Source organism: Triplophysa rosa, linkage group LG15 (genome assembly GCF_024868665.1).
Source record: "Triplophysa rosa linkage group LG15, Trosa_1v2, whole genome shotgun sequence".
Classification (NCBI taxonomy): domain Eukaryota; kingdom Metazoa; phylum Chordata; class Actinopteri; order Cypriniformes; family Nemacheilidae; genus Triplophysa; species Triplophysa rosa.
Genome location: NC_079904.1, coordinates 1,830,735 through 1,856,172, shown reverse-complemented (window position 1 = coordinate 1,856,172; position 25,438 = coordinate 1,830,735). Strand labels below are relative to the sequence as shown.

The 25,438-nt window shown below is 38.8% G+C and overlaps 1 protein-coding gene across 4 annotated transcripts in view; it reads right to left on the bottom strand.

Moving 5' to 3' along the window:
- LOC130565717 (MAM domain-containing glycosylphosphatidylinositol anchor protein 2-like) overlaps nt 1–25,218 on the bottom strand; it is a 109,479-nt gene extending 84,261 nt beyond the window's left edge. For 3 of the 4 annotated variants that reach the window (XR_008964405.1, XM_057352739.1, XM_057352741.1), the window contains exons 1-2: nt 24,637–25,218; nt 24,402–24,517 (exon numbers count right to left, since the gene is read on the bottom strand). Coding sequence is in view for 3 of the 4 variants with exons in the window: in XM_057352739.1 (XP_057208722.1) it covers nt 24,402–24,474 (73 nt within the window). In the remaining variant the exon portion in view is untranslated. The remainder of the gene's footprint in view (nt 1–24,401; nt 24,518–24,636) is intronic. The other variant, XM_057352740.1, reaches the window with a different exon arrangement.
- Nucleotides 25,219–25,438: the final 220 nt, after the last annotated feature.

Below are 25,438 nucleotides of genomic sequence, written 5' to 3'. Positions count from 1 at the left end.
TTAAACCGCTGTCTTTCGTTTTTTAAAGCAATAGCTAACGCAAAAAAGAAACGTTCTGTTATCATTTCTTTAGTCTCATCGTCGTTTTAAACCTGTCTGTGAATTCTTTCTTCTCCGGAGTACACCCAAGAAGATATTTTGAGAAACGTTTCAGCGGTTTTGTGTCCATGGAAGTCAATAGGGATTCAGTCACTTTAAAATATCTTCTCTTGTGTTCAGCAAAAGAAAGAAACTCTTACAGGTTTGAAACAACATGAGGATGTAAGGGAGGTTTTATTTTGTGTGAACTGTCCCTTTAAGATCCCATCAGATGAAGTTATTGTATTTTGATGAAAGATTGTGTATGAAGAAAAAAGGATTTCTACATTGACTTTAAACAGCTGTATCACACCTGTTGCTGATCTCTTGTCGCTTCGCATGTTTTGATCTGCAGCTTATTAAAATCAGAAGAAATCAAACACGGTGATCAGAACCATCCATGATGTTTGAGACATCACAGGGAGGTCCAAACAAACGCACAAGGGTTTACGGTGTGATTGAAGCGTTGCCATCAGTCGACACTTTCACAGCCGGTGAAAATGAAGCATCTTTGTCTTTTGGCAGGATGGTGCCCACTGTGGCCTGTTTGGAGGATATGTGGTGAGCACTGAGCAAACGCATTAGTTCTTCAGGGCTCAGAGCTCTGCGCAACAGCTGCCGTTTGTCATGAGAGAGATGTCTGGACCTCAACATTACAACCGGCTCTCAGCGGAGAGACCGGCGCCACCGTCTTCATTCAGCTCTGGTTGGCTTTCTACAAAACAACCATCAAAGCTCTTAAAGTTATCACCTCCACTTTGCCAACGCGTCTCTTATCTGTCACGTCAGACGTGCCATCGGTGTTGTTTAGGTAAACAGCCCCTGTTGTTTTGCTGAATCCACACACACACACACACACACACACACCACTTCAACTGCAATAGAGAAAGCTCTCAATACGAACTCAATCATGTCTCGTCAAATTCTGAGCTGTGTCATCCACATTCATTTTGAAGCTCTATATTATCACTGTGCCACAGTAGAATCCGTCTTGGAATAATCTGTTTAGTCTCTGCAGTCTGTGCGTGTTGATAAATGCGTTGGGGAAGAAGAACTGTGCCGTGTCAAACGTGCCCGCGCCAATGAAATGAATCTTAAATGGCCGTAAATCAAACTGCAGGCTCTGTGAATGTGTCACCTGTGAGAAATCACTTCAGTGCTGAGCGATAGAAGCCATTAGTCAAACATCAGAAACAAACAGGAACGACGAGGCAAACCGATAACTAGGTGCTCATTTGAAGAGCGAGGAACGCTTCTTTCCCTCCGTGGGCGTCTGATGAGAGCCGGAGAGCGCGGAGGAGAGACAGACGAGGTCGGATTGAAAAACGAGACGAACAAAAGAGAAACAGAGAAAGATGCAATCGGGAGGATGATGATGATGATGTCAATGAAGAATAATCAGGTGCAAAACATAGAAAATGTTGAGATGGGAAGCAAACCGATCTTCATTAGCCTGTGCGCTCGAAATGTTACACATCTTGTGAAAGTCGATTACATTTTTTTTATATACATGTATATATTTTTGGTGCTTTGGTGTGCCGACTTTTCATATGTTTTTGGAGCATTTTATTACATTCGTGTGGCTTTTCTGTAAGGCAATGACTTCTAATAAACAATTTCCGTACGTTTAAAACAATGTGTTAAAAACAAAACAAATGTACATTGAATTACCGCACCGAGACACTCTTCGAGTTGTTTTGTTTCATCGTTGGTGTGTTGCAGTAACCCTCGCTGGCAGCCGGAGCACAGCAAATAAATAACCCTCTCGATCCTTCCTCAATTAAACTACTAAAAGTCACGATTACTCAAGGGCGGGGGGGGGATTGTTGGGTGGGTCTGCCACTGACAAGAGTTCAATTACAACAAATTGTGATGTTGATGAAAAGAAACAGTCCACAGGAAGCAGCGATTAAAAGCTACTGTAGCGTGCTGACACGCCACTTTGGAGAAAGATTAACGCTGGAATTTACACGCGGCAAAAACTCACGTGACTATTCTATTTAGTAAACAACACCGACCGCTACGAAGATGAAATCCAAGAGAAACACTCAGTGAGCGCGGCAAAGGTGGGATGATATAATTACATCTATTGAGAAATAATTACATGCTCACAAACTCGGCGTAATTGCTCAGGGACAATCGTGGAAGATGTCGGAAAGCACATTAGAGCGCTATAATGACTATTACACAGCTGTGGAGGTCACAGGCGGCAAATGAAACATCTCCTGGAAGAGTTTGGGCACCGCCGTCATTTACGTTACAGTTTTGTTTTTAACGGCCATCCGCCATGCCAAACACGGAAGAAAAAAAGAATGTAGTTTACTTTAGTATTTACTATAGTAAACTATATGCCATGGTAATGCATAACTGTATACTATAGTAAAACAGATCGATCCAGTAGTCGTTTTTGAACCTTACTTGTAATGTAGATTATCGTTTATTTTCATTTTAACAACGCATTATAGTAAAGTGTCAGTTAGAAAAGCAACAAAAAGGCGTTTGTTCTAAGCACAAAAATAAACGACAGTAATAGTGATGCTTTAATATACTAATGAAATATTTTAATTCCTCTCGTATTCAAGGCGGCTGCTGTGTAAACGCTTCAGGACATTATCAGTGAGGAGAAATGATGCTATTTTTATCTAAACGTTCCTCGTTTCTTTATTTGTTTATAACAGGACACATTATCACCGCAGAAATATCGATCACAGACATTTATTTACTGAAAACAGCTACCCATCGCCCAGTTAAGGGTATAATTCATACAGAACAGTTTTATACAGCCGAAGAAAACATGATAGTTTTATATGTAAATAATTGATTCTGAGAATATGTGCTAAAACAAAAATGTATAAATCATATTCAGAAAATACATGTTTCAGAAATGATTTATTTATGACTCTCCTTCTCCAGAAAAGACATGAATTTCACATGTGCAAAAACAGGCGGGTTTTCGAAGTATTTTCATGTGAATCTCATAGGATCACATGTAAAATTCATGTGGTGAAATTCTGCCAAGTGAAGTCATTTTATAAGTAAAACATTTCTGTTTTCAGTCAATAAATAAAACTGTATTCCCGGCTAAATGATTACAAATACAATTTCTCTCTGTCAAACACTTGTATGTGTGGAAGATCTCGGATAAAAAAAATATCCAAAAAGTATTTTCATGAAGCACTTTATAGAATGTAGAATCTCGTGAAATCAAATCAGCTGACGCACATGTGATTGAAATGGATCTTTCTTCATAAGTGACCCCACGTGAAGTGTGTTGATTTCCAACAATCAGAAGCTCACGAGAGCGTGAAATTGAGAGGTTGACAACAGGAGGAGAGAGGGACCGAGACGAACACGACACAACGAAAAGGACAGAACGGCAGAAATTGATGTGGTTTGTACTGTGAATGTTCTGTTCGTAAAGTAATGTACTGCATGCTTGTGATTCATGCTGAGACCCTCGTGACCTACAACAGACACAGTCATTTCAATATAAATGGGGCGACTTGACCTTCACTGCTTAAAGAAAACACAAAGTCAAACGTGGTGGCACTTTTTACAGATTTTTCTACTGGATCTGAGTCATGTCAGCCCGACCTGATCCCCTCCTTACGTGCTTCTCATCAGAACACTTAATAAAGTTTAATTAACACCGTAAACCCAAATGCTCAAAATAATCAAACAGATTAAGTAATGTAAACTTAATTTTATTTTTAAAAAGTTCTACTTACACCGTGTCTACACCGGACGCGGCGCGATGCGACGTGACAAAAGACAATAAAACGCATTAGAACACAATTGGTCGAGAAGGATTTCCCAGCATGCTTTGCGTCAGACTGCATTAGGAGAGTACGTTTTAAAATATGATTACTTTGTGTTTTTCAGCAAAGTTAAAGACTTGTTAGTGTTTAATGTTCACTTATCTCGGATATTTAGAAGAGTTCGACATTTTTTTCAGTTTTGTGGTTATCATTGTTCAGAAGAGTGGGGCATGTGCATGACTTTATGAGACTTCAGCCTGGATTTTACAAACATGTTTATGAAAACACTGCCTCCGCTTTAAAGAAAATCAACTCATATTTATTATCAATATGAAAATAAGGAGATGAGTGAAAGTGAATTTTTGTGAAGTTATAATCAGTGTTGGGAAAGTTACTCTGAAAAAGTAATGGATTACTATTTACTAATTACAGATTCAATAGTGTAATTAGATTACTGTACAAATTACTTTCTCCAAAAAGTATTTAATTACTTATTACTAATTACTTTCTATATCCTACATCAACCTTGATAAGAATTGATTCAAGGATAGACATGAAACTGATTATTTAATTCATTTAAATAAATAATAAATGATAAATAACTACATAAATTATTCTCATTAACTGACCGAAGGATACAAATGTGAGAAGGATACATTAAAACATACATTTTAAAGTTAGACTTTGAATTTTGATGTCATTTCCATTATTGAATATATTACGCCGTATTTAGTTCAATTACATGCAGAAGTAACTGTAATTAAATTACAAAAAATAAGAGTAATCCCTTACTTTATTTTTAATGGGAAAGTAATTAGATTACAGTAACTAATTACTTAGTAACTAGTTACACCCAACACTGGTTATACTACAGGACTGCACCTATAGAGGGGGTCAACTGAGAACCATCCGGAGTGTCTGAGGATATTATGACCGACTATCTCCTGATCCCACTGAACGTTTTTCTTGTCTCGAGTTTAATTCAGCTCTGACTGGTTTAGTTGAGCTGGAGGAGCAGGTCAATGCATCACAGCCTCGCTCTCCGGTCCGGCCTGCACACGTATGATTGATTGCAAAGCGTTCCTCTTTAATTTAAAGTCAACAGCATCTATAGATACTTGTCAGCGTGATAAAACCGCTAACGTCCTTCTGCTGTAGCTTATCTGACCCTGGAGAAGTTCCTCCACAGCTCGGGAACAAGAATGAAAGAAAGTAGCCGGTAATCTTTCAAAAGGCCTTTTCATCCTCTTCAATATGACAGAACGGATATGGATTCACGGGTCATTTATTTTTTAGATAGAACAGAAGTGTAAAAAACTAGCGCATCGGAGCGGTCCAAGAGAGTCCACCATTCGCTTTTTAAACGATGTTTCTTAAACTTTAGAGGGAGGTGGCTTTGCAGGGGATATATCCTTATGAAAAAACATAATGTTTGCAAAATATGGCGATTCAAATGTCAGCGAGTATATTTGCACTTAATTTTAAAAAAATGTTTATTCTGTAGATAAAAATAATCAACCAATAATCAAACGACGCCAAAGGGGTACCCTGCGCGTTCAAAAGTGACGCCGAAGGGCGCTGACCGAGCGTAAATATGTGACGAGTCGGGAGTGAGAATGTGTGCAACCATTAATGCAAAAAAATGCCAACACTCTCAGAACTTTGAAAAAATGTTCACTAAAAGTTATACAAAAAGATGTCATTATGGTATAAAAGCATTTTTGTTATTGGAACATTTAAAAACATTCAGAAATAAAAAAAAATAAAATAATGGGAATCTTAGCATTCTTACAACATATTTTTGTTCAACCCGCTATCACGCCAAAGCATGTAATGCCAGGGACTCACAACAAGATACGGGCCGATTTCTCTCCTTCCGACAGTCCCGATGAACTTAAACGGCTTTAAAGATTGTCTTATCAGGGCCCGTATTCTTAAAGCTTCTAAGAATCCTCTAAGAAAGCTCTTAATTTAGCTTAAAAACTTCTACGTAGGAGTCTTCACTTAAAAGTGATTCAGGATCAATCTGAGAGCAACTCTGAGCAAGGAAAAGACAAAAAAGTTTATCTTAGTGAGGAGGCGGGGCTGACCCCGTTGCTATGGCTTTTGAAGACTGTGATTGGTTGGTTGGCCAAGAAGGAAATAAGAGTGTTTTTAAGTATAGGGTCATTAGTTTGAAATTGCACATGTAATTTTGTTCTGTTTTACCGTACTCACACACACGCACACACACATATTCTTTATATTTTATTTACCATGCTGTTAATGTCAACATATTTGATAGAAAATGAGCAGTGACACAATAAGAGCTGTAATTGTTTGTGTGATCACTGGTTGTGACGGAACCAGATCATCTCTGCTGCAGAGCTGCTTTTCTCCAGCTGCTAAATATGTTGATGTGGTGATTTCTTCTATTTCTGCCGCTGTGGCATTTCTGCGCTATCTTGGAGATGTTAGCGTGTCTCTAATAGGATCGGTCACAAACATCTAATGTGTTGTGTCTTATTAACTCACTGTCATTCAATTCAATGTCATTTAATGTTATAGCGCGTTTACAATTTGCATTGCGTCAAAACAGCTATACAAGAAAATCAAAATTGAACACACACAAAAACAATTTAAAAAATCTGATAAACCTTTAAAGTAAAATGGGAATTTCATGCATGGCAACACATTTCTTCTCACTTTTTCGTGTTTCGTCCATTTTCTCTGCTGCTAAAGAAACTCTTAAGTCTCTTAAAAGTCCTCCTCGCTACTCTTAAAATGTGGGACCTTAAGAGCTCTTTTACGGGTTTAGATGCTTTATGAATGACTTTTTTCTTTACTAGGATCTTTTCTGTCATTTTAAGGGGAAACGCCCACATTTCTAGGAATTTTGTCAATAGGAGCAACTCTTTGCGCTAAGATTTTTCATGAATACGGGCCCAGACCTTCCTGTGGTGTGATGTGTGTTAAGAGTGAATGAACCTGATCGGAAGAACATCGGAGCCGCCCCAATCAAGAATCGTAAATATTCAACATGAGAGTTCTAACCAGGTCCAGAAAATACCATCACATAACCCCAATGTTATCATCCCTTCACTGGTTACCCATTAAGTATGGTATTGACTTTAAAGTTCTTTTAATCACTTATAAAGCCTTAAATGGTTTAGCCCCTACCTACATAACAGAGCTTCTACCACACTACAACCCATCACGCTCTCTAAGATCTCAAAACTCCAGACTTCTGATAACACCTAGAATAACTCAATCCACCAAAGGGGGCGGAGCTTTCTCATACGTAGCACCTAAACTCTGGAGTAGCCTTCCCGATACTATTCCAGGGTCAGACACACTCTCCCAATTTAAATCTAGATTAAAGACACATCTCTTCAGCCAAGCATTCACTTAATGCAAAATATGCAAAATAAATAAAACAATTAATGAACAGCATGCCAATTAGTCTCTTTTTGCCTTCCTCCCCACCTCGGGATACCCATGCGATGAACGTCATATGCCCATCCCTAACTAGAGATTACGACAGCTCCAGTTGAATACCCCGTGCCATCCTCCTGCGAGAGCCTGCGGACTGACTGACCATCTCAGCTCCAGCTCAGGTAATTCCATCACCACCCAAGAGCAAACACCGTCTACATGTCACATTAATGCTAAATTTACAATACTTAGTTTTGATGCTAAACTTAAATCACATGACCGCAGTTTGAAGTTATAGCTGCACTCAGTGACATTATGCCATGACATGATATTTTCTCTGCTTATAACATTCCTCTGTTGTCTGATATTGATCACAAAATAAGACCAAATTAGATTTTTTATAAACATCTACTCATTAACATTTAATCAAAGTCACTGAGTGCAGTTGTGACGCGTCAGAGGAGATCTGGCCCTCCCGGCTGAGTCTGGTTTCTCCCGAGGTTTTTTTCTCCATTTATTTCTCATTGGAGTTTGGGCACCTCGCCACAGGTCCGTGTTGGCTTGCTCACCGGGAGTCTGCTTTTATTAGATATTATTTATTAGAATGATCTGGCTTGTTCTATAAACACCATGTGCTGTGTTTATACCTTTGCTGTGTTTTTCTGTTTTTTTCTCATGTAAAGCTGCAACAATGCACATTGTGAAAAGTAAAATAAAATTGAATTGAATCTGCTCATAAGAGCAGGATGCTGAAGAACAAACCGCTGTACCTTCAGGACACTTCAATCCGCCTAATAGAGGCTTTAATTGTGAGATTCATAGGCACTGACACCAACGAAACGCCTGCTAACAAATCCCAACACTCTCCCAGGAACAATTAACAATGTGCTTGTTGTCTGTGGGGACAGTCGCGCCGTCTATAGACTTGACATGTTCAGCAACAATTATGCACGCGAGCCAGGAATTACCGTAACACTTTGTGATGGCGAACGCAGGGAATGTTGCATCCGGGATGAAGGTTAAATGAGGGCCAAACACTTGGCGGGCGCTGTAATTACAGGCTCCTTACACGCTTTCTGTGAGCGTCTTAACAATGCAGGAGGCAAAAATGAGGCGATGCTGAATTGGCACATAAATCTTCCGCCCAACAGCTCAGCACAAGCACCTGACTGCTGTCTCGTTGTTTAACTTACGCTACACAAACCGTTGGAAAAATTCAAAACCGATGAAGGAAAGACTTAGAGCAGTAGAGGGAAAATGTAAAATCTAAAGCAATTGTGAGCTCAGGTTTAAATTGTGCTGTTGTTGATTAACATGAATTATGTGGAAACGTGTACCTCACATTAAACGACATACAATACAATAAAAAATCCTCCAAACAGACTGTACTGTACTGTATTTGTGTCGTACGGCTGTTGTTCAGTGTCAACATCACAACAGAATATAGAGTAAAGTAACCATAATACGCTCTTAAAAATAAAGGTGCTTCATGATGCCATACAAGAACTATTTTTGACTAAATGGTTCAATTAAGAATCTTTCTGCTTCACAATAGGTCCTTTGTTGTAAAAAAGTGTTCTTTAGACTATAGAAAAGCATGAAAAAAATTGTTCTTATAAGAACCTCAGAGTATATGGTTCTTTAGGGAACCAAAAATTGTTCTTATATGGCATCAATGTGAAGAACTTTGTGGCACCTTTTTTCCAGCTTTGACACTTTTACGTTAGAGCATCTTCATATTTGTTTTAAGAACACATTTAAGTGTATTCTAATACACTACTAGTCGAAGGTTTAGAGTAGGGTTGTCACGGTACCATAAACATATCTTGGGATACAATACCAGCTGAAGTATCACGATACCAAGTAGTATCACGATGCTGCGGCACGTTCATAATCGAAATCTACAAAATAAACCACATTTTATTAATACACACATCGATATGAAACATTTAGTATTTATTATATTATACTGTACATTACAATAATTTGTAGTATTAACTATGGTAATTGGAAAAATCGTAGTATTATAGTAATATTTACTATGGTAAGACTCAAAAACACTAGTGTCTAGGAATTTTAGTCACGTTTACTGTAGTAAATATTGTTGTACACTAGAACTTTTTTACGTGGAAACTAATTCAAATATGCGAAAAATTTCATTTATACAGCAATGTTTACAAAGGGAAATGTTAAGCTTACTTTAAAGGCGAAAATAAAACGACCAGTAGGTGGCGGCAATTTTTTACTGAGTCAGTGAATCATTCAACCAATGCGTTCAAAACGACTGATTTATTCAAGAACGAAAACTTGATAAATGACTCGCTGAATCAATATCTCGTCATTCAAAACAGATTAATTTAGGAGAGAAACACCACAAAAAGGTAAGTGTTCAAATGTTAGCACATACAGTATGCAACATTACTTACGGTACAATACTACCGTTTAGAGCGGCATCGCAGGCATTTTGAAGCTTTAGTTGTGATGCTACCGTAGCACTAGTACGCTCTGCAACCCTAGTTTAGAGTCACTTGACTGTCATAATCTTAAAAACCTGTGCACAAATAACAAAACTAAGATATTATACTGAGTTTCTATGGAAACAGAAATTACCACATGAGCACATTGCTGACAGGTTAGGCCACCTTACTACCTTACTAACTCACTCACAAAATCCCCCAAATATAAGGTAAATATAACCTTTTCTGTGTCAGTACTTATTGTGTGTCCTTACCATACAGCCCAGTAATTCTATACTTTGAACTACATTCTAAAAATAAATGTATATATATAGTCAAAAGTAGTGTAGTAGACCTTACTAGCGGCTAATAGCTGCAAAATTAGCAAAAATGTCATTTTCTCTCTTCTAGATCACTAAAAAATTACATTCAACCACTCTCGTTTCATTCTATACCTGTGTGACTTTCTTTCCTCTGCAGAACACAAAAGAAGATATTTTGAAGAATGTTGATAACCAAACAAACCCATTGACTTCCATTGTATGGACACAAAACCACTGAGACGTTTCTCAAAATATCTTCTCTTGTGTTTAACTGAAGAAAGACTGTTATACAGGTTTTAAACATCATAAGGATGAACAAATGATGACAGATTTAAAAAAAATTGGGAACTGTCTATTTAAAGCAACAATAGTTTGACATAAAAAGGCACGTCCGCGCTGCATTTAGCAACCAAAAGGCAGCAAAACCAAAGCACACGCGCGGAATAGATGGACAGATCGGGAGGGATTCAGAGAGGCTCTTTGTTTACAGACGCCACACGAGCGATGCCATGTTTATCAATGAGCTCTTTCTCACACAAGGACGGCTGGGAGGAGCTACAGTACAGCCGCTGGCCCTCCGAAGCTCTCCGAACGACACCAGCGAATCCCAGATCAAAGATGACAGCCGTAATTTAATCATATAAACCCATCGCACCACAGAGAAATGAACTCGCTCGCAAACGGCAGCAGAAAAATCGTCTAATGACATCACAGGGGGTTTGCTGTCAAGGTTATTTGGTCCTGGGATGCCGGAAGTATAAAATTAAACCGCATCTGGGATTTCACGAGCGCCGGCCGCGTATGAATCAGTCCATTATGGAGATTTGAGGTTTAAGTCCCAGTTAAAGCAACTGCGTTTAACCACAGTCAGCAGATCAGGTGACGCTTGATTTTCTGTGATTTTACGTGATGCACGACGTCTGTGATGCTGACCTGCTAAAGATGTAGAGCCACATCGGTTTACACCTCAACCATCTGCATCATTGCTGGAACTGTGTCATCTGGAAAGATGGAGCAGCACCGATGGGAATCATGAGGAGTTTAACCGTTTCATCTCCAGCGCCATGATGTGTGTTTCAGCTACGTCCACCCTTACGAAAAATTGACCACGGTTTAACTATAGTAACCACAGCGACGATTGTCTCCCAACAATAGCCATAGTTTAACCACGGTATTTGTATTTAAAATATTCAACACGCCCCAAAACTTGGTTCCCACACTTTACTATAATAAAACCATGGTTCATTTTCCTAATGATGTGCTTTAAAGAGTAAAGTCCAATGTCGGGTCTGAGAGCTCCAGCTGCACTCATTACACCAGTTAATGAGGTAAACAGAGGCAGCGTGACCTCAAACACAAATGTTCAACCTCGCACGGGATCTCATCCGCACTGCATTAAACACCTTGGCCCTGAGAACACAAACAACTCTTAGTGATAAAACACGTAGCCTTGAAAATGTGAAAATCAATCCGGGATGACGACGCATTTCGATGACTAAACAGCCACGGCCGTGCAGGGACACGCTTAACCTCCGTTGTCACTCATTCATGATTTTAACCAAATATTCTCATTCATATTCTGAACAGGGACTTTAAACACATTCCTCAGAAAGTCAGAAACCAAATCAAGCAGCTTCGTGATCAATCACAGCATTACGTAAGAAAAAAAATGTACTGTATAGTGAAAGATTTAAAGTTAAAAACTTGATAAGAAAAGTTAAAGAGTGTAGATTCTGCACCACAGGCAACATATATATATATATATATATATATATATATATATTATAAAAAGGAGGTTATAATATTTATACTTTCCAGGGAAACGTCTGCCAGTGGATTAAAGTTCTCGCCGGATATTAATATGAAAAATGTTTAACATTTGAAAAAAGACCACATTACAGCTGTACTCCAAATGCTCATGCATGAAGCACTGCAGATAACAAGAAAATAACTAAATAAATAAACAAATAAAACTATAATCATACTATAATATATAATTATGTAAATTTAATTTAAAATTGTTTTGCCTAAATGTCTGAAATTAGTTTCAGATGCAAAAACTAAATTGAGCAAACATATTTGTTTCCTTCATTAAAAAACAAAAATTAGTTTTTGAAATGAATAACGTGGGCCGAAAAATGCAGAAAACAAACCGTGGGACAATAACAGAATAGCAGAAAAGATGGAAACGTCTTAATTTATTTATTTTATTTGTCACGAATTCCTAAAGTTACATTTGATAGATAAGTTTACTTGATATGTGAATAATATGAATAATGAATGAGTGACCCTTAAAGTTTAAGCAATACGCTTTTGTAACACAAGCACACACTGAGTCACAAATAGGGCTTTCACAAAAATTGAATTGTCTCATCGCAATTATTTGACGTCAACGCAATTTTTGTGAATCCTTAGAAAACAAGGGTGATCTGCAGTATCTTCTGCATTTAACATCACCGTCCTTGATCTGCACGCACTGTGACATTCAAATGACATTTCTCCATCATTTAAGTTGAATTAGCTTTGTATGTGTTGTGTTGAATTGTTTTGTTTCCAGACTTGCTGCATCTACACAGTAAGACCCTCATATCTAGTTTTAGTGCTCAAGACAGTCTTCTCTGTTAAGATCACTCTATAGTGAATAATCTAAGTTGTTTACACATTTTTCACATTTCTAAAGTATTTATTTTCTTCATTTAATAAATTAATTGTCATTAATAGTTATATTGTCAAAGACTTAAAACAGACAATTAATCGCCATAATCGCAGTTATTTAATAGACAATTAATCGTCAGCCAAATGTCATAATCATGAAATGAAATTATGAATGAAAATGAATTAAATTAAAATGAATTACTAAGCTGTATGGTAAGGACAAACAATAAAGACTGACACAGAAAATATATATTACACAGCATCAATGTTTACATGAACTCTTCCAACAGTTATTATGAGTACTGTACATGACACTGTAAATCTATTAGTACTCTGTCCACCGAGGAATCACACCTCACATATCTATTCACAGAAATCAGGCCATGTTCTCTTGTAACCTTTAAACGGGACACACACGCACACACAGAGAGACCGCGCCGGAAGCTTTCCTCAATTCAATGTACAAATGCAATTTGTAGACTTTTCCATAATGGAAACGCTATGATTTATAATGCAGGTACAGGAAGTTCTCAATATGAGACGGGCTAAAGGCACCTTGGGGAATTTTATGGTCCATGACGAGACATCCCGGATCATTGCGGTTGTATGCAAGTGTCGCTGCATATTAATAATGGCCTCAGTCCAACGAAGACGACAGAGCACCTTCACAGAGACGTCTTTTAATCTTTCTTCTCCTCCGCTCTGACTGCAAACACTAAATACAGACTCACACACAGCAAATGCTTCTGGATACGAAGAACACGCTATTGATTATTTGCTTGGGAATTTCACCTTACAGCTATAGTGGAGATGTATAAGAGAGATGGGAGATGTCTAGATCATTTCATTTCGATGTTCGCACCAGTGACAGTACAGTTTGGGGGTGGAACTTCATTCATGCATACAAATTCATATGAATGAGTCACCTCTAAAAATAGTTACGAATTCCTCTGAGAATATATTGTTTGAATGTTTATTTAGGCACATTCTTATTTTTTGTATTACAGTATAAATAATACTGTATATGTCTATGTGCTTGAAACAGAAACGTCTTATAAGCGTGACTGAAATGACCTGCAGCACGTCTGACGATCGCAAATAAATGCGTTTCACCGCACGGAGGAACTTTACAGCTCTTGGCTCTCAGAACAGAAACGGGTCTTTAGAGAGCAGAAAATACTATAAAAGCTCCAACTATAAAACAGCTTTACGGCCGTCTCTGCCATTCTGGAAGGTCCAGCCGTAGATCGGCCAGAACTTCAGACAATCGTTACACCAACGCATGTTCCACCTCGAGAGATTATATGCCGTCATATCACACAGTGATAAGTGGCTTTCGTGTAGCTGTGATTCACAGCTTACCGCAATAAAACACTGAGCCGGCTGTTTGACTCGTGCATGTCTGCTTTTGGGCGTCTAGCTGCAGGAGGCGCGCGGCCGTGCGGCGTAAACCAGAGCGCTTCACTCGTACAAGCAAATATTTGTGACAGGAGAAAAGAACCTGACCTTGCTAGCGTTACAGCTTTCTTTAACACCTTCTTTCACTTCGACTGCATGCAGGGCTAATGCGAGAGTAACACAAACACAACGCAGCCCGACAGCTGGAGTGAAGGGTTCAGATGGAGAACAGGTAAAAGTGTGTGTCAACCGAAGAATAATGCAGTCGGAGTTATAATTCCACGTTATAATTCTACGTTTAAATTCCACGGAGTTATAATTCCACGTGTAAAATTTCGGGGAAATTTTGATTCAGGGTTGAAGTACCGCTTTAACATGCTGATTATTAATGCTATTAATATCATTAATGCTAAATGTAGATACGCTATGGTTTATAATCGGTCACAAACCTGGAATTGCCTATAGCAAACAGTGAACTTACTGACCGATAAAAATACTTTATTACTGGTGAATTTTCGTTTACTGCAGCGTTAAAATAAAAGTGTCCCTTTAATTACCTGTTCTTGGTTTTTGAAGGTCTTTATGCGACGCGCCTTTGGCGGCAGAAGCAGTGCTGGCGGAGCGGAAAGGGTTCAAATGCAGCGCGTTTGGCGCTAGATAAAGATATTAGAGGATATAGCGCAAACGATCATCAACATAAATGTCCCTGAGATGCGCGTGATGTGTTCAGCTCGGTTATGTAGAAGAGCTGCTCAATTTAAACTAGAGAAATAGTCAGATGTTTTGAAAGATTCATGTCTCGCGGCTCGGGTCTGCCAATTGACTGACTATTCATTCACTGACCTAAACTTTATGATTAAACACTTGTTAGCCAATTTTCAAACATTTTTTAAATTTTATTTAAAACAAATGACTTTTACGATCTGATATGTGATGGAAAGATGTAAAAGAGCGAACCTCGGGGGAATCGAACACCGGTCTACCGTGTCGAAACAACACGCTTTACCCCACTGAAATCTCATTTTAGGTCAATGTTGTTCTTGTTCTTTCACTATTCAAATCAGATACTGGTGGGAGTGCTAGTATAAGAGCTTCTGCTGGCTTTTTGCACAGATTAAGCATTAAATTGATGAGGGACGTTTCTAAAGTGAGGGGGACATGTCCCCTCTATCCCCCTCTGGAATTGTGCCCCTGACTTCATGAAACATAAAATATGAAAAACATGTTTAATAATATGTTAAAGTGATGGCACTGTACCATCTCAAAGTAAATAAATTAATAATTGTCAGGTTTTTAAAAATTTAGCCTTTAGCATTTTTAAATATTATTTTGATATTACTAAATGCGTCTTGGAAGGAAAATGCAATGAGCAATGATCATGTTTCTTAAATATCAAACTTTTAATGATCAGTGTTTACAAATATAAAACATATGATGAAGAACATTCAGCTTGTCCTGTTTATGAGGATTTGATTTATGGAATAGTTAAAAACTTAAAAAAAAGGAACCTCTGATGCTAGTGGGGTTGATGCATAATTGAAGGGACACGCAGGATGTTTTTAATAATAAATTATGTCAACTAACATCTTGAGAATAGGAGCAAAATACTGCCTTTTAGCATATCCATATATGTAGATTCTCACAAAATGTGACTAGTTGCAACTTATACAGGAAAGAAAGTTTGTATGAGGACAGTATTTATGAAGAAACTGAAAAAAACTATTAAAATGCTGGACACAAACACCCACATACCCCAGCGTATGATGGGAACTAGTACAGTAATATGGAAAATCACAGAGACCAAAATATGACAATGTAATTTAAACCTGCGAGCTGCACACACTCCCAGGCATCACGACTTCAGATGAACACACACAGCCTCTACAGTTGTTTGTGTGTTAGAAGGCCATGCATCAGCTGCAACACACACACAGCCTGTGGCTGCTTCTATCTTTCTTTACTTCGCAGAAAAAGTGACGTGAGTCGTCACAGCCTGTGAGAAGAGCGAACACGTGTGGGGGGGAGTCTCTCCTGAGGCTCATCGAGCTATTTCAGGGAAAGAGTAATCACTCCATGTTCTGATCACAGCAACCCTCCTCAAAATAACACACACACATTCAATGCGTCATCTGCACAGAATGAAACATTTTCTCATCGTTGTCCATTCATAATTAATATCAGTCATTTTAAAGAATAAGCGCTTCAGAGGATTACAAACCATAATGCAGTGTGGTCACATTTGCACACGCAAAGCTAGCTGCTTAAGTGCCTGCTTATTAGGTTTAGAATCAGAAGTACAATTAACTACATCAACAACAGACCGCAGTGCATGCAGTTACAATACAGCAGTGCATGGAATTATAAAACAGCAGCGCAAACAGAGCAGCCTGTGCATGAAGTCAGAAAAAGCAGTGCATGAAGCAGTTACAACAGAAATCCATACTATATAGCAACCCGTGCATTTACAACAGAACAGTGCATGAAGTTAAAACGGAGCCGTGCATGCGCTGTGTGCAGTTACAATGGAGCAATTCATGCGGTACATGAAGTTAATACAGAGCAGTGCATGAAGTTAAAACAGAGCAGTGCATGCGGTACATGCAGTTACAACAGACCAATGCATGAAGTTAAAACCGAGCAGCGCATGCGGTTCGTGCAGTTGCAATAGAGCAGCACATGCAGTTACAACAGAAGAGTTCATGAAGTTAAAACTGAGCAATGCATGCGGTGCGTGCAGTTACAATGGAGCAATTCATGCAGTACATGAAGTTAAAACAGAGTGCACGCGGTACATGCAGTTACAACAGACCAACGCATGAAGTTAAAACCGAGCAATGCATGCGGTGCGTGCAGTTACAATGGAGCAATTCATGCGGTACACAAAGTTAAAACAGAGCAGTGCATGAAGTTAAAACAAGGCAGTGTGTGGTACGTTGAGTTATAATAGAGCAGTGCATGTGGTAAAAGCTTTTACTACAGAGCAGTGCATGACATTAAAAAAGAGCATTGCATAAAGTTAAAACATGCACTTACAACACAGCACTGCATGCAGTTACAACAGAGCATTATATGAAGCGTAAACAGAGCAGTGCATGCGGTATGTGCAGTTACAGTTCAATAGAGCGGTGCATGCATTTGTGGGACAGTTGTGTGATAATGTTTATTACAAATAGTTTCCTTCATCTGATGAATTTGACGCATCAGCAATACGAAGGTTGCTCTGCAGCTAAACACCACTGAGTGTAAAAAGTTGCTTATTTTGAAAAAAAAACACCCCATGTATGTCCTGTAGACCATCAATATTAAATTTGTGAGTTCTTTCAGGCAGAATGAAAAGTATATCTCAGATGTGACATTTGTAAACACACCGGCGCTAGCTGTATTCAATACATGACAGTTTAACAGAGATGTTAAAAGTGGCCCACTGCAGCCGGGAAGAGATTCTGTTCAGTGCCACAAAACCAATTAACTTGACGGCCCTGCTTAACAAACCAAAGGAATTTGCATGAGAAAGAGAGAGACAAGTATAAATAGAGAGAAAAATACAGAATGTCCATTGTGCTGAAGTAATGATTCAAAACACACAACAGCATACACAACAATTTCATTCTTCAATTCAACTTTTTCAGTTGACCACACCGTTACACTGCAAGAAATGCATTGTTAATGTTTTTAGACGAGATCTATTCTGTGTTGTAGTATATTTTTATTCAAAAATAATAATAAAACACCTGTTACACAAGACTAAATATAAAAGACTAAATATGTACCAAAAAAAGAACGTGCGTACCTCACGTCACCAACACAAGTTCCTGCCTGGCAGAAGATCTTGAAATGTGAGATCAAGTCTGTCCATCAGGTATTGATGTGCAACAAGAACAAACTGACTGCAACGTTCACGTGTGTGAGAAGCGAAAAATCAGCCGGAACAGCAACAAAAGCACATCTCAGCGACGTTTCCCCATGAGTTGTCAGGTCCGGTGTGTGTGATGGTGGAGTACAGTGGAGCTTCTGACAACTGCTGACGTGCAGCTCTTTACAGGCACGCTGTGAGGAGAGAGAGAGCTGGTTCGTCAGACATCGGCCGCCTGTAAATGGAGAAGGTTTTGGCTGAGGGCAAACTGCTGCCGCTATGATCTTCTCGCTGACAGGCACAACTTTAGCGCTGCCACCACTTTATTCACAGACAAACTCAATCTCCGGAGGGGAAATATAGTCTACCTTTTGCTCTGTATTCACTGTTTCGACTGCACAAGCGCAGTGAATCTCACCGTGTCTCTGAACAACACTCACACCATCACACAAAACAATAACACAGCTCACACATGGTTTGAATATCACGATGAATATCCATTTACCGCTGATACAATACTGAGTCAGTAAATAGCAGAAGTCTCAAGTGATGACACACACATGCGCGCGCATGCATGCACAACTGCATATTTCTGCCCACGCACTGACGCGTTACAACTACTGATGGCTTCCAAGTCAACATGTTTACAGTCACCCTCTTCCCAACCCGTCACCTCACACACAACACAGATAAATAGCCACAATGAACTGGCTGCGAGATAAAATGACGGAAGTGATTTTTCTCTCATTTGCGATACACGTTATGTCGCATGCGGCGGTGGCACGCGTCTGCAGGTCGCAATCACTTCACATTTGTTTCAAAGATTGACTCTCTGGCGCACGAGAGCAGTCGGGATGCGAGAAGTGTTCGGCGGATGCTGTCACCATGACAACAGACATCACTTCACACAGGAGCGACACTTGAAATGCATGCGTGTGGCTAAAGATACACACAGAAAGATTATCATGAGACTGCCAATGAGTCTGATAGCAAACGTTCAGTCGCTCGCTCGCGGGGGCACGCTGGAGGTTGAGCAATGACAGACTATGTATTTGGATAATATAGATATGTAAAGAAAGAACACGCATGGCTGATTGTTAATATAATGCTTGACACTGTGATGATACTCTCTACTGTGTATGTGACCAAAAAACAACTGATAACGATACAACATTTTGACTAAGTTACTAATATACAGTCAACTAAACTAACATACCAAACAAAAACAATATGTAATTAAGTAATGTTACATTGTGACTCAGAGGTAAGGTTAATAAATCAATTTCCATTAAACTCAAATAATGCTATCATCAATATAACACGCAATGTGCAAACATAATGTGACCCTGGACCAACAAAACCAGTCATAAGGGACTTTTTTTTTATTAAGATTTATACATCATATGAAAGCTGAATAAATAAGCCATTGATGGTTTGTTAGGATAGGAGAATATTTGGTTGAGATGCAACAATTTGGAAATCTGGAATCTGAGGGTGCAAAATATTGAGGAAATCGTCTTTAAGGTTGTCCATCAAAGGCGCTGAAGCAGGCCACTGCTAAGAAGAAACAAGAAGAAAATAATCAAATGGGCTTACCGCTGTAATGACGCTGTGGAGAGTAGATGAACCCAAAAGCTGAAATTCTAAGTTAACATACAGTAGATACCAAACTTAAGTGGGTAATTCTCAAAGAGCGGCAGCAGCGAGTGAAGTTCGTAAGCGTTTTTCGAGCCATTTTTGTTCGCGATTTTGCTGCATCCACTCACGAAAATAAAGTTTTGATATATTAACGGTAGGACATTTACAGAATATCTTCATGGAACATGATCATTAATAGTTAATATAATAGTTAATATCCTAATGATTTTTGGCATAAAATAAAAATCACTCATTTTGACCCATATAATGCACCTGTGCCACTTATGACTGGTTTTGTGGTGCAGGGTCACATATGGATATTAATTGTATGTTTGCCACTTTATCGCCATCTCTTTGAAACATAAAATTGCAGCGAACTTTACATACTGTACAATATAAAATTTCTTTGCTGCATGCCTTACATTTTTAAGTTCAATCAAAAAGTCTTTTTAACTTACTATTTTAAATTTTGCCAATGTCTTTACATACATCAATTTGTAAAAACAACTTATTTTTAAGTTACATCAACTCAACCACTTTTAAACTTTTACTAAGGTCAAGCTGACATTTTCATTGAAATTGTACTTGACAGCTAAACTTATTAATCATTATTAGACTCTTTTGAAAACTAGGTTTTAACGAAAATACTTATTTTGGGGATTTTGTCTCGACTTGGTAAGCGGCCATTATATACAGATGCCAACATCATCAGAAACACCGAACAAAAGTACGCCAGATGAAAGAAAACACAACAACACTATATTAAATACAAACTCGGAGGACAAAACAATATGGTGAATTAATGGCTGCTGAGAGGCAAATTTTCATAATGCTCATATTTTTCATACCGTTGGGTTTATGCTGCTCGTTATTTTAAAACCTTTCAACGTTTGAATGAAACAAACGTCTGTTTACTTTTAATAAACTATATTGGCACTGTGTTTGATCGCCACTTGATGTTCTAGGACCTGAAACAAAACCATTGGAAAAGCACCATGTTAGCCAACACGTGTGTATCAGTTCCATCAAATCGTTTAATTTAGCAAACAAAATGAATCCCAGTTTTGCCAGATTGAGAGCAGCATAAATCCAGCAAGTGTGAAAATGGTTCGAGCCAGCGGCCCAGCGTCACAGTTTCACCGTTTTCATTACAGTTGGAAATGTGCGGGTCCTGATCCAAGGGAATTGATAAAGAGCTCAGGAGGAGCTCAGAGGAGCAACACAGAGCGCTTTAGTTGCACTGGTGGAATGCATTTGCATAGCTTAGAAGGGCTACGACTGAAGACTGATGTGAAAAGAGAAGCGAGCTGCCCCGACTTCACCAGCGGCCAGAGGAAGAGATGAAATGAAGAACCAGCGTCTTGTTTTTATCTCGACACTTTTTAAGCATGCAACGATGTTATGCAAGGAGCGCGTCACTTGTCGCAAACCTTCATCCCTTCACCTCAATGAGAAACAAAAATAAACCCAAACAACCCAAGAAGATTTCATATTCTTTACATACAATGACTGTTATTGATTTAGTTGCTATTCTTTGATGATGGCTGAATGTTGAAACGACGAATAGACGTGACCGCCATCCATCCATTGAGAAACTCTCAAAGCTGAGGGAGCGACAAATAAAGAATCATTGCAGAAGGTAATTGGTATCGGTCATAATTAAGTTTTAATTGGCACCGCTGTACATTTTAATTTGAACACACTGAGTGATTTGTTGATGGAGAAGAACTAATGCTATTTAAGATCTTTGATTTGATTTTTGAGCGGATGGCGTCATGTGACCGAACTCTTTCCCATCGTTCTCCGTGGAGGCACAAGAACGCTAGAAAATACACTGATAAAACACCAATTACACACCTCACGTACACGTGTTACTCATCACTTTCTTTCATTAGTGCTACAAAAGCTCCCTGTCTTTGTCAGTATGTGAAGAAGAGAGAATCAAAGAAGAACAAACCAGTTTCATTCTGATCACATGAACACACATCACAATTTAAGTGTTCCCAGATCACAAGGTCATGGGCTTGATCTCATTGGAACACACTCTGATAAAATATTGCACACCTAATATTGTAAATCAATATTATTGGTCACCTTTTGTGTTTGTCACTGGGATTAGCAAATATCCAGCCAATATAAAGTATTAAAAAGTCCTATTTAACTTTGACATCACAGTCGCTAATCATTTAAAAAGTACTGTGTTTTTTCCATTTCATGAAAAACAGCGAATTTGGACATCCAGTATGACGTTTCAGAAGGGCAGCGACGATATGCAAGTCATTAGTGCTAAAGGGGAAGAACTGTAAATGTAAGAAAGGTTACTACAGCAGAAATACGGTACTGAATGTATCCTGACGTCAGTTCTTCATCAGACTGGGATTCGAGACTTAAATGACTGGTGATCGAACACTTTGCATTACCATGAACCCTACACGTAAAACCACCCTACACAAACACATCTCTGAATTAGAGATGTAACGGTGTGAAAATTTCAAATCACGATCATAGTGAATAAAATCGTCACGGTTATCAATATTATCAGGATTCCTGGTCAGAATGATAACATTTTGCGGGCAGCAGCAAAAATTGAATTCTAGTTGTTTGGAAGAAGGTGAAATTGTAAAACTTGCATCTCAGATGTAATCTCTCAGTGCTGGAGTACCTTCAGGTAAGATCTTTGAATGACTTTAGTTTAGTGGAACGTCAATTTACTTAATTACATTTCATTACTTCAGTTCGGGGAACATCATAATGTGATTTTCCTGTAGCTGTTAAATGTTTCCTTGTGGTAAAAGGATTCATTTATATTTTTACATTTATGCAAAATTGGCAGATGCACTAGCTGAACTTTTTTATCAGTGTGTGTGTTCCCCGGGAATCAAACTCATAACCTTTTATGTTACTAATGCAATGCTCTACAAATGCTGTCAATTACTTAAACAGCCGCAGACAAATTTAAGAGATTATTCCGAATCATTCTGAATTTTCATTTCATGTCATTCCAGTCCAGTGTCTGTAGAATTTCAACAAAATCAAAACTCAGGAGCGACATAAAGTCACCCAACAGCAATGTGAAAGACTGACAGCATGACAAGACACACAAAACCCGAAATAAACTCCAGGTTATCACATACATTTTTCTTTTGAACTTTTCTAAATATATGTGAAAATATGACTGTTGTATTGCTTAAAAGTGATTTTTTTAAATCATATTTTTATTATGTTATAATGTTTTTATTGTGTTTTATTGTGTTAGTTAGCTGTATTTTTTTGTTATTCTGGCTTTAATCAAACAAACTAACTGCAGTTTGATTGATATTAATTGGAATGCACAATAAAAAAACATGATTTTTGAAATTTTTTTAAAACTGAGTTATCTCTTTTTGGAAATAAACTCTTAATATGAACTTGTTTTCTTTGCCGTATTTGAGGTCTGAAAAAATACAGAGCATCTTTTCTGCTATTTTCACCTGTTGCAAATAAATACAAACAGAAACCATATTTTTATTTGAAATATTGTTAGTAGCTCAGCGAATGAAACAAAAATCATCATTTTGCCTAAATGCATACCTATTAATAGTACAAACTGAAAATAATTTTGAAATGGTCTCCTAATTTTTTCCGCGACTGTATATCAAGTACTATAATTGTGTATATGCATGTGTACAGTATATATAAAAACACAATTATAGTAATTGATATTGTTTATTATTTACGTGTGATCATCATACTCTGTATGACGTCTGCTCGATGTCTGTCTGCCTTGCAGTCTGTTCTAAATGATGGATTTCTGTCGAGTAAACTTATCAGATGCATCCCTGCTAAGTATGTACAGAGACAGTGTCATCTCTATAATGATTACTTATGAGAAACCAGACTGTAGATTAATAGCATTTCAATGAGACATCTCAAAAAATCATCTCATTCCACCGACGGGACTGAACTCATTGATTCTGACATGGATCCAGCTTAGCTGAGGTTCAATGATCTCATTAGACACATGCACGTCCTCCCGCGTCTCCTCTCTATGTGAACCGACTCCAAAAACGCAAGGCTGATATTACGCCCACCCTCTGAAAGCGTGACCCACCAGTCAGATATATCGCCCCCGAGCAACAGCAGCCCGGCGTAAACAAAGCTCAGATGTTTTCTCTAATGACATTTGCACATTATGAGTCACGGTATGCAGAGATCTGGATAACACACGCTGCATTACTGAATGCCACTAGTTGAATATATTATAGAAAATAAGGGTGGGTGGAGGGTGAGTCGAGAAAGTGCCACTATCTACAAACAAAGATTTCAGATGATGTGCTATTAACATTCGCAAACGCAAACGAGAAGACAGCAATGTGAAAATGAGTTTAGCCTGGATGAAAATGTCATTGAAGCGTTCGCAGTGATATTTATAATCATTCTGACATCTTTAGCTTTGAACCTTGAAGCAGTCTTGGGCTGAACTGTTTCATGCTGTTAAGAATGGTTTGTATGAGATGACTACAGACTAACCTTAACCCAAACTGTAAGTGCAAAACGAGACAGCATTTCTCGAATTGAAAATGATTCCCAGTTTCTATTTATTCAATCAAATTATAATCAAAAAATCAGAATTGCAAAACCCAACAGGTGTGTGTTCTGTGCTAAAATGAATACGTTTGCAATGATAATGTTACTGTTACTGAACACAAACCCTTGTCGGTTTTGTGTCTTGGGGAGATTGAGGCACATCATGCAGTTGAAATGGTTTGTGAAATGGCACCTGTTCACATCCACACATGGAATGTCGCCTGGCATATAAATGCATGGGAGTTATCAAACAGTCACTTACCATACACTCCCTGGCACCAGATGCCCTCGAAAACGAGCGTCAGGACCCCCAGAATATTAATAATCCCATCCATCCTTACTTGCCTTTCAACATATCCAGATTAAAGAGTCCGAGTTCTTTCCAGGGTGGGGAAGATGTGGAAAAAAAGATGTGCATCACCACATTTTAGACTTATAGATAACACAATTTAAAGAAAAAAGAGACATCAGTTTAAGTATCAAAACTGCATCCTTACAAAGATCGGCGATGACGGAGCGGAAAATGAAGAGCTCCGGATGGACAGCTGTGTCCATTCACTGGCTGCTCGGATTCGGACACATTACCGATGGCAAATCACGCATGAGCTTCACTGCATGTTAATCGCGGTTCCCACGAAAACGGTCTTTTAACAGATGTCATCGCCTAATCTGGGATCAGATGCTCCGTGAAGCTGGCAGTTCATTCGATGTGTGTTCTAGAGGTTCGGAGCCGCTTCTGCTCGAGAAGTCCGTTGCGCTTTCAGTGATACTGGTGATGCGCGTCCGCCAGCAGCATCAGCACCAGCAGCATCCCGAACTGCCCGGGAACGAGGAATGCGCATGCACCTGTCCGTCCGTGATCTCTCCCGAGTGTGGGAGGAAGAAGCGAAGACTTCGGTGCTTTTGTCGGAGCCGAATTGAACCGAACCGAGTCGAGTGCGTTCGCGTCAAGGCCGAACGGAGCGAATCAACCAACGTGTTGCGCAATAACGCGCGCTATGGAAACCGAGCAGGTGTGAGACTACGTCAAAGAGAGCGTGACTCCCACCCCTCATCTGTATGAAGAGTTATACACACATAAACACGCGCCCCCCTCTCTCTCTCTCTCTCTCTCTCTCTCTCTCTCTCTCTCTCCCACACACACACGGCCATGCTGAGAAATCCTATAGAAGCATAACAGAAATTCTAATGGATTTGACGGTTATAAATGAGAATTGTACTGGTTTAATGGAAATTATAATGGTCTCTTTGGGTCTTTACTGGTATTGGTGGATGGGACCCACTGTTAAATCTCACTGG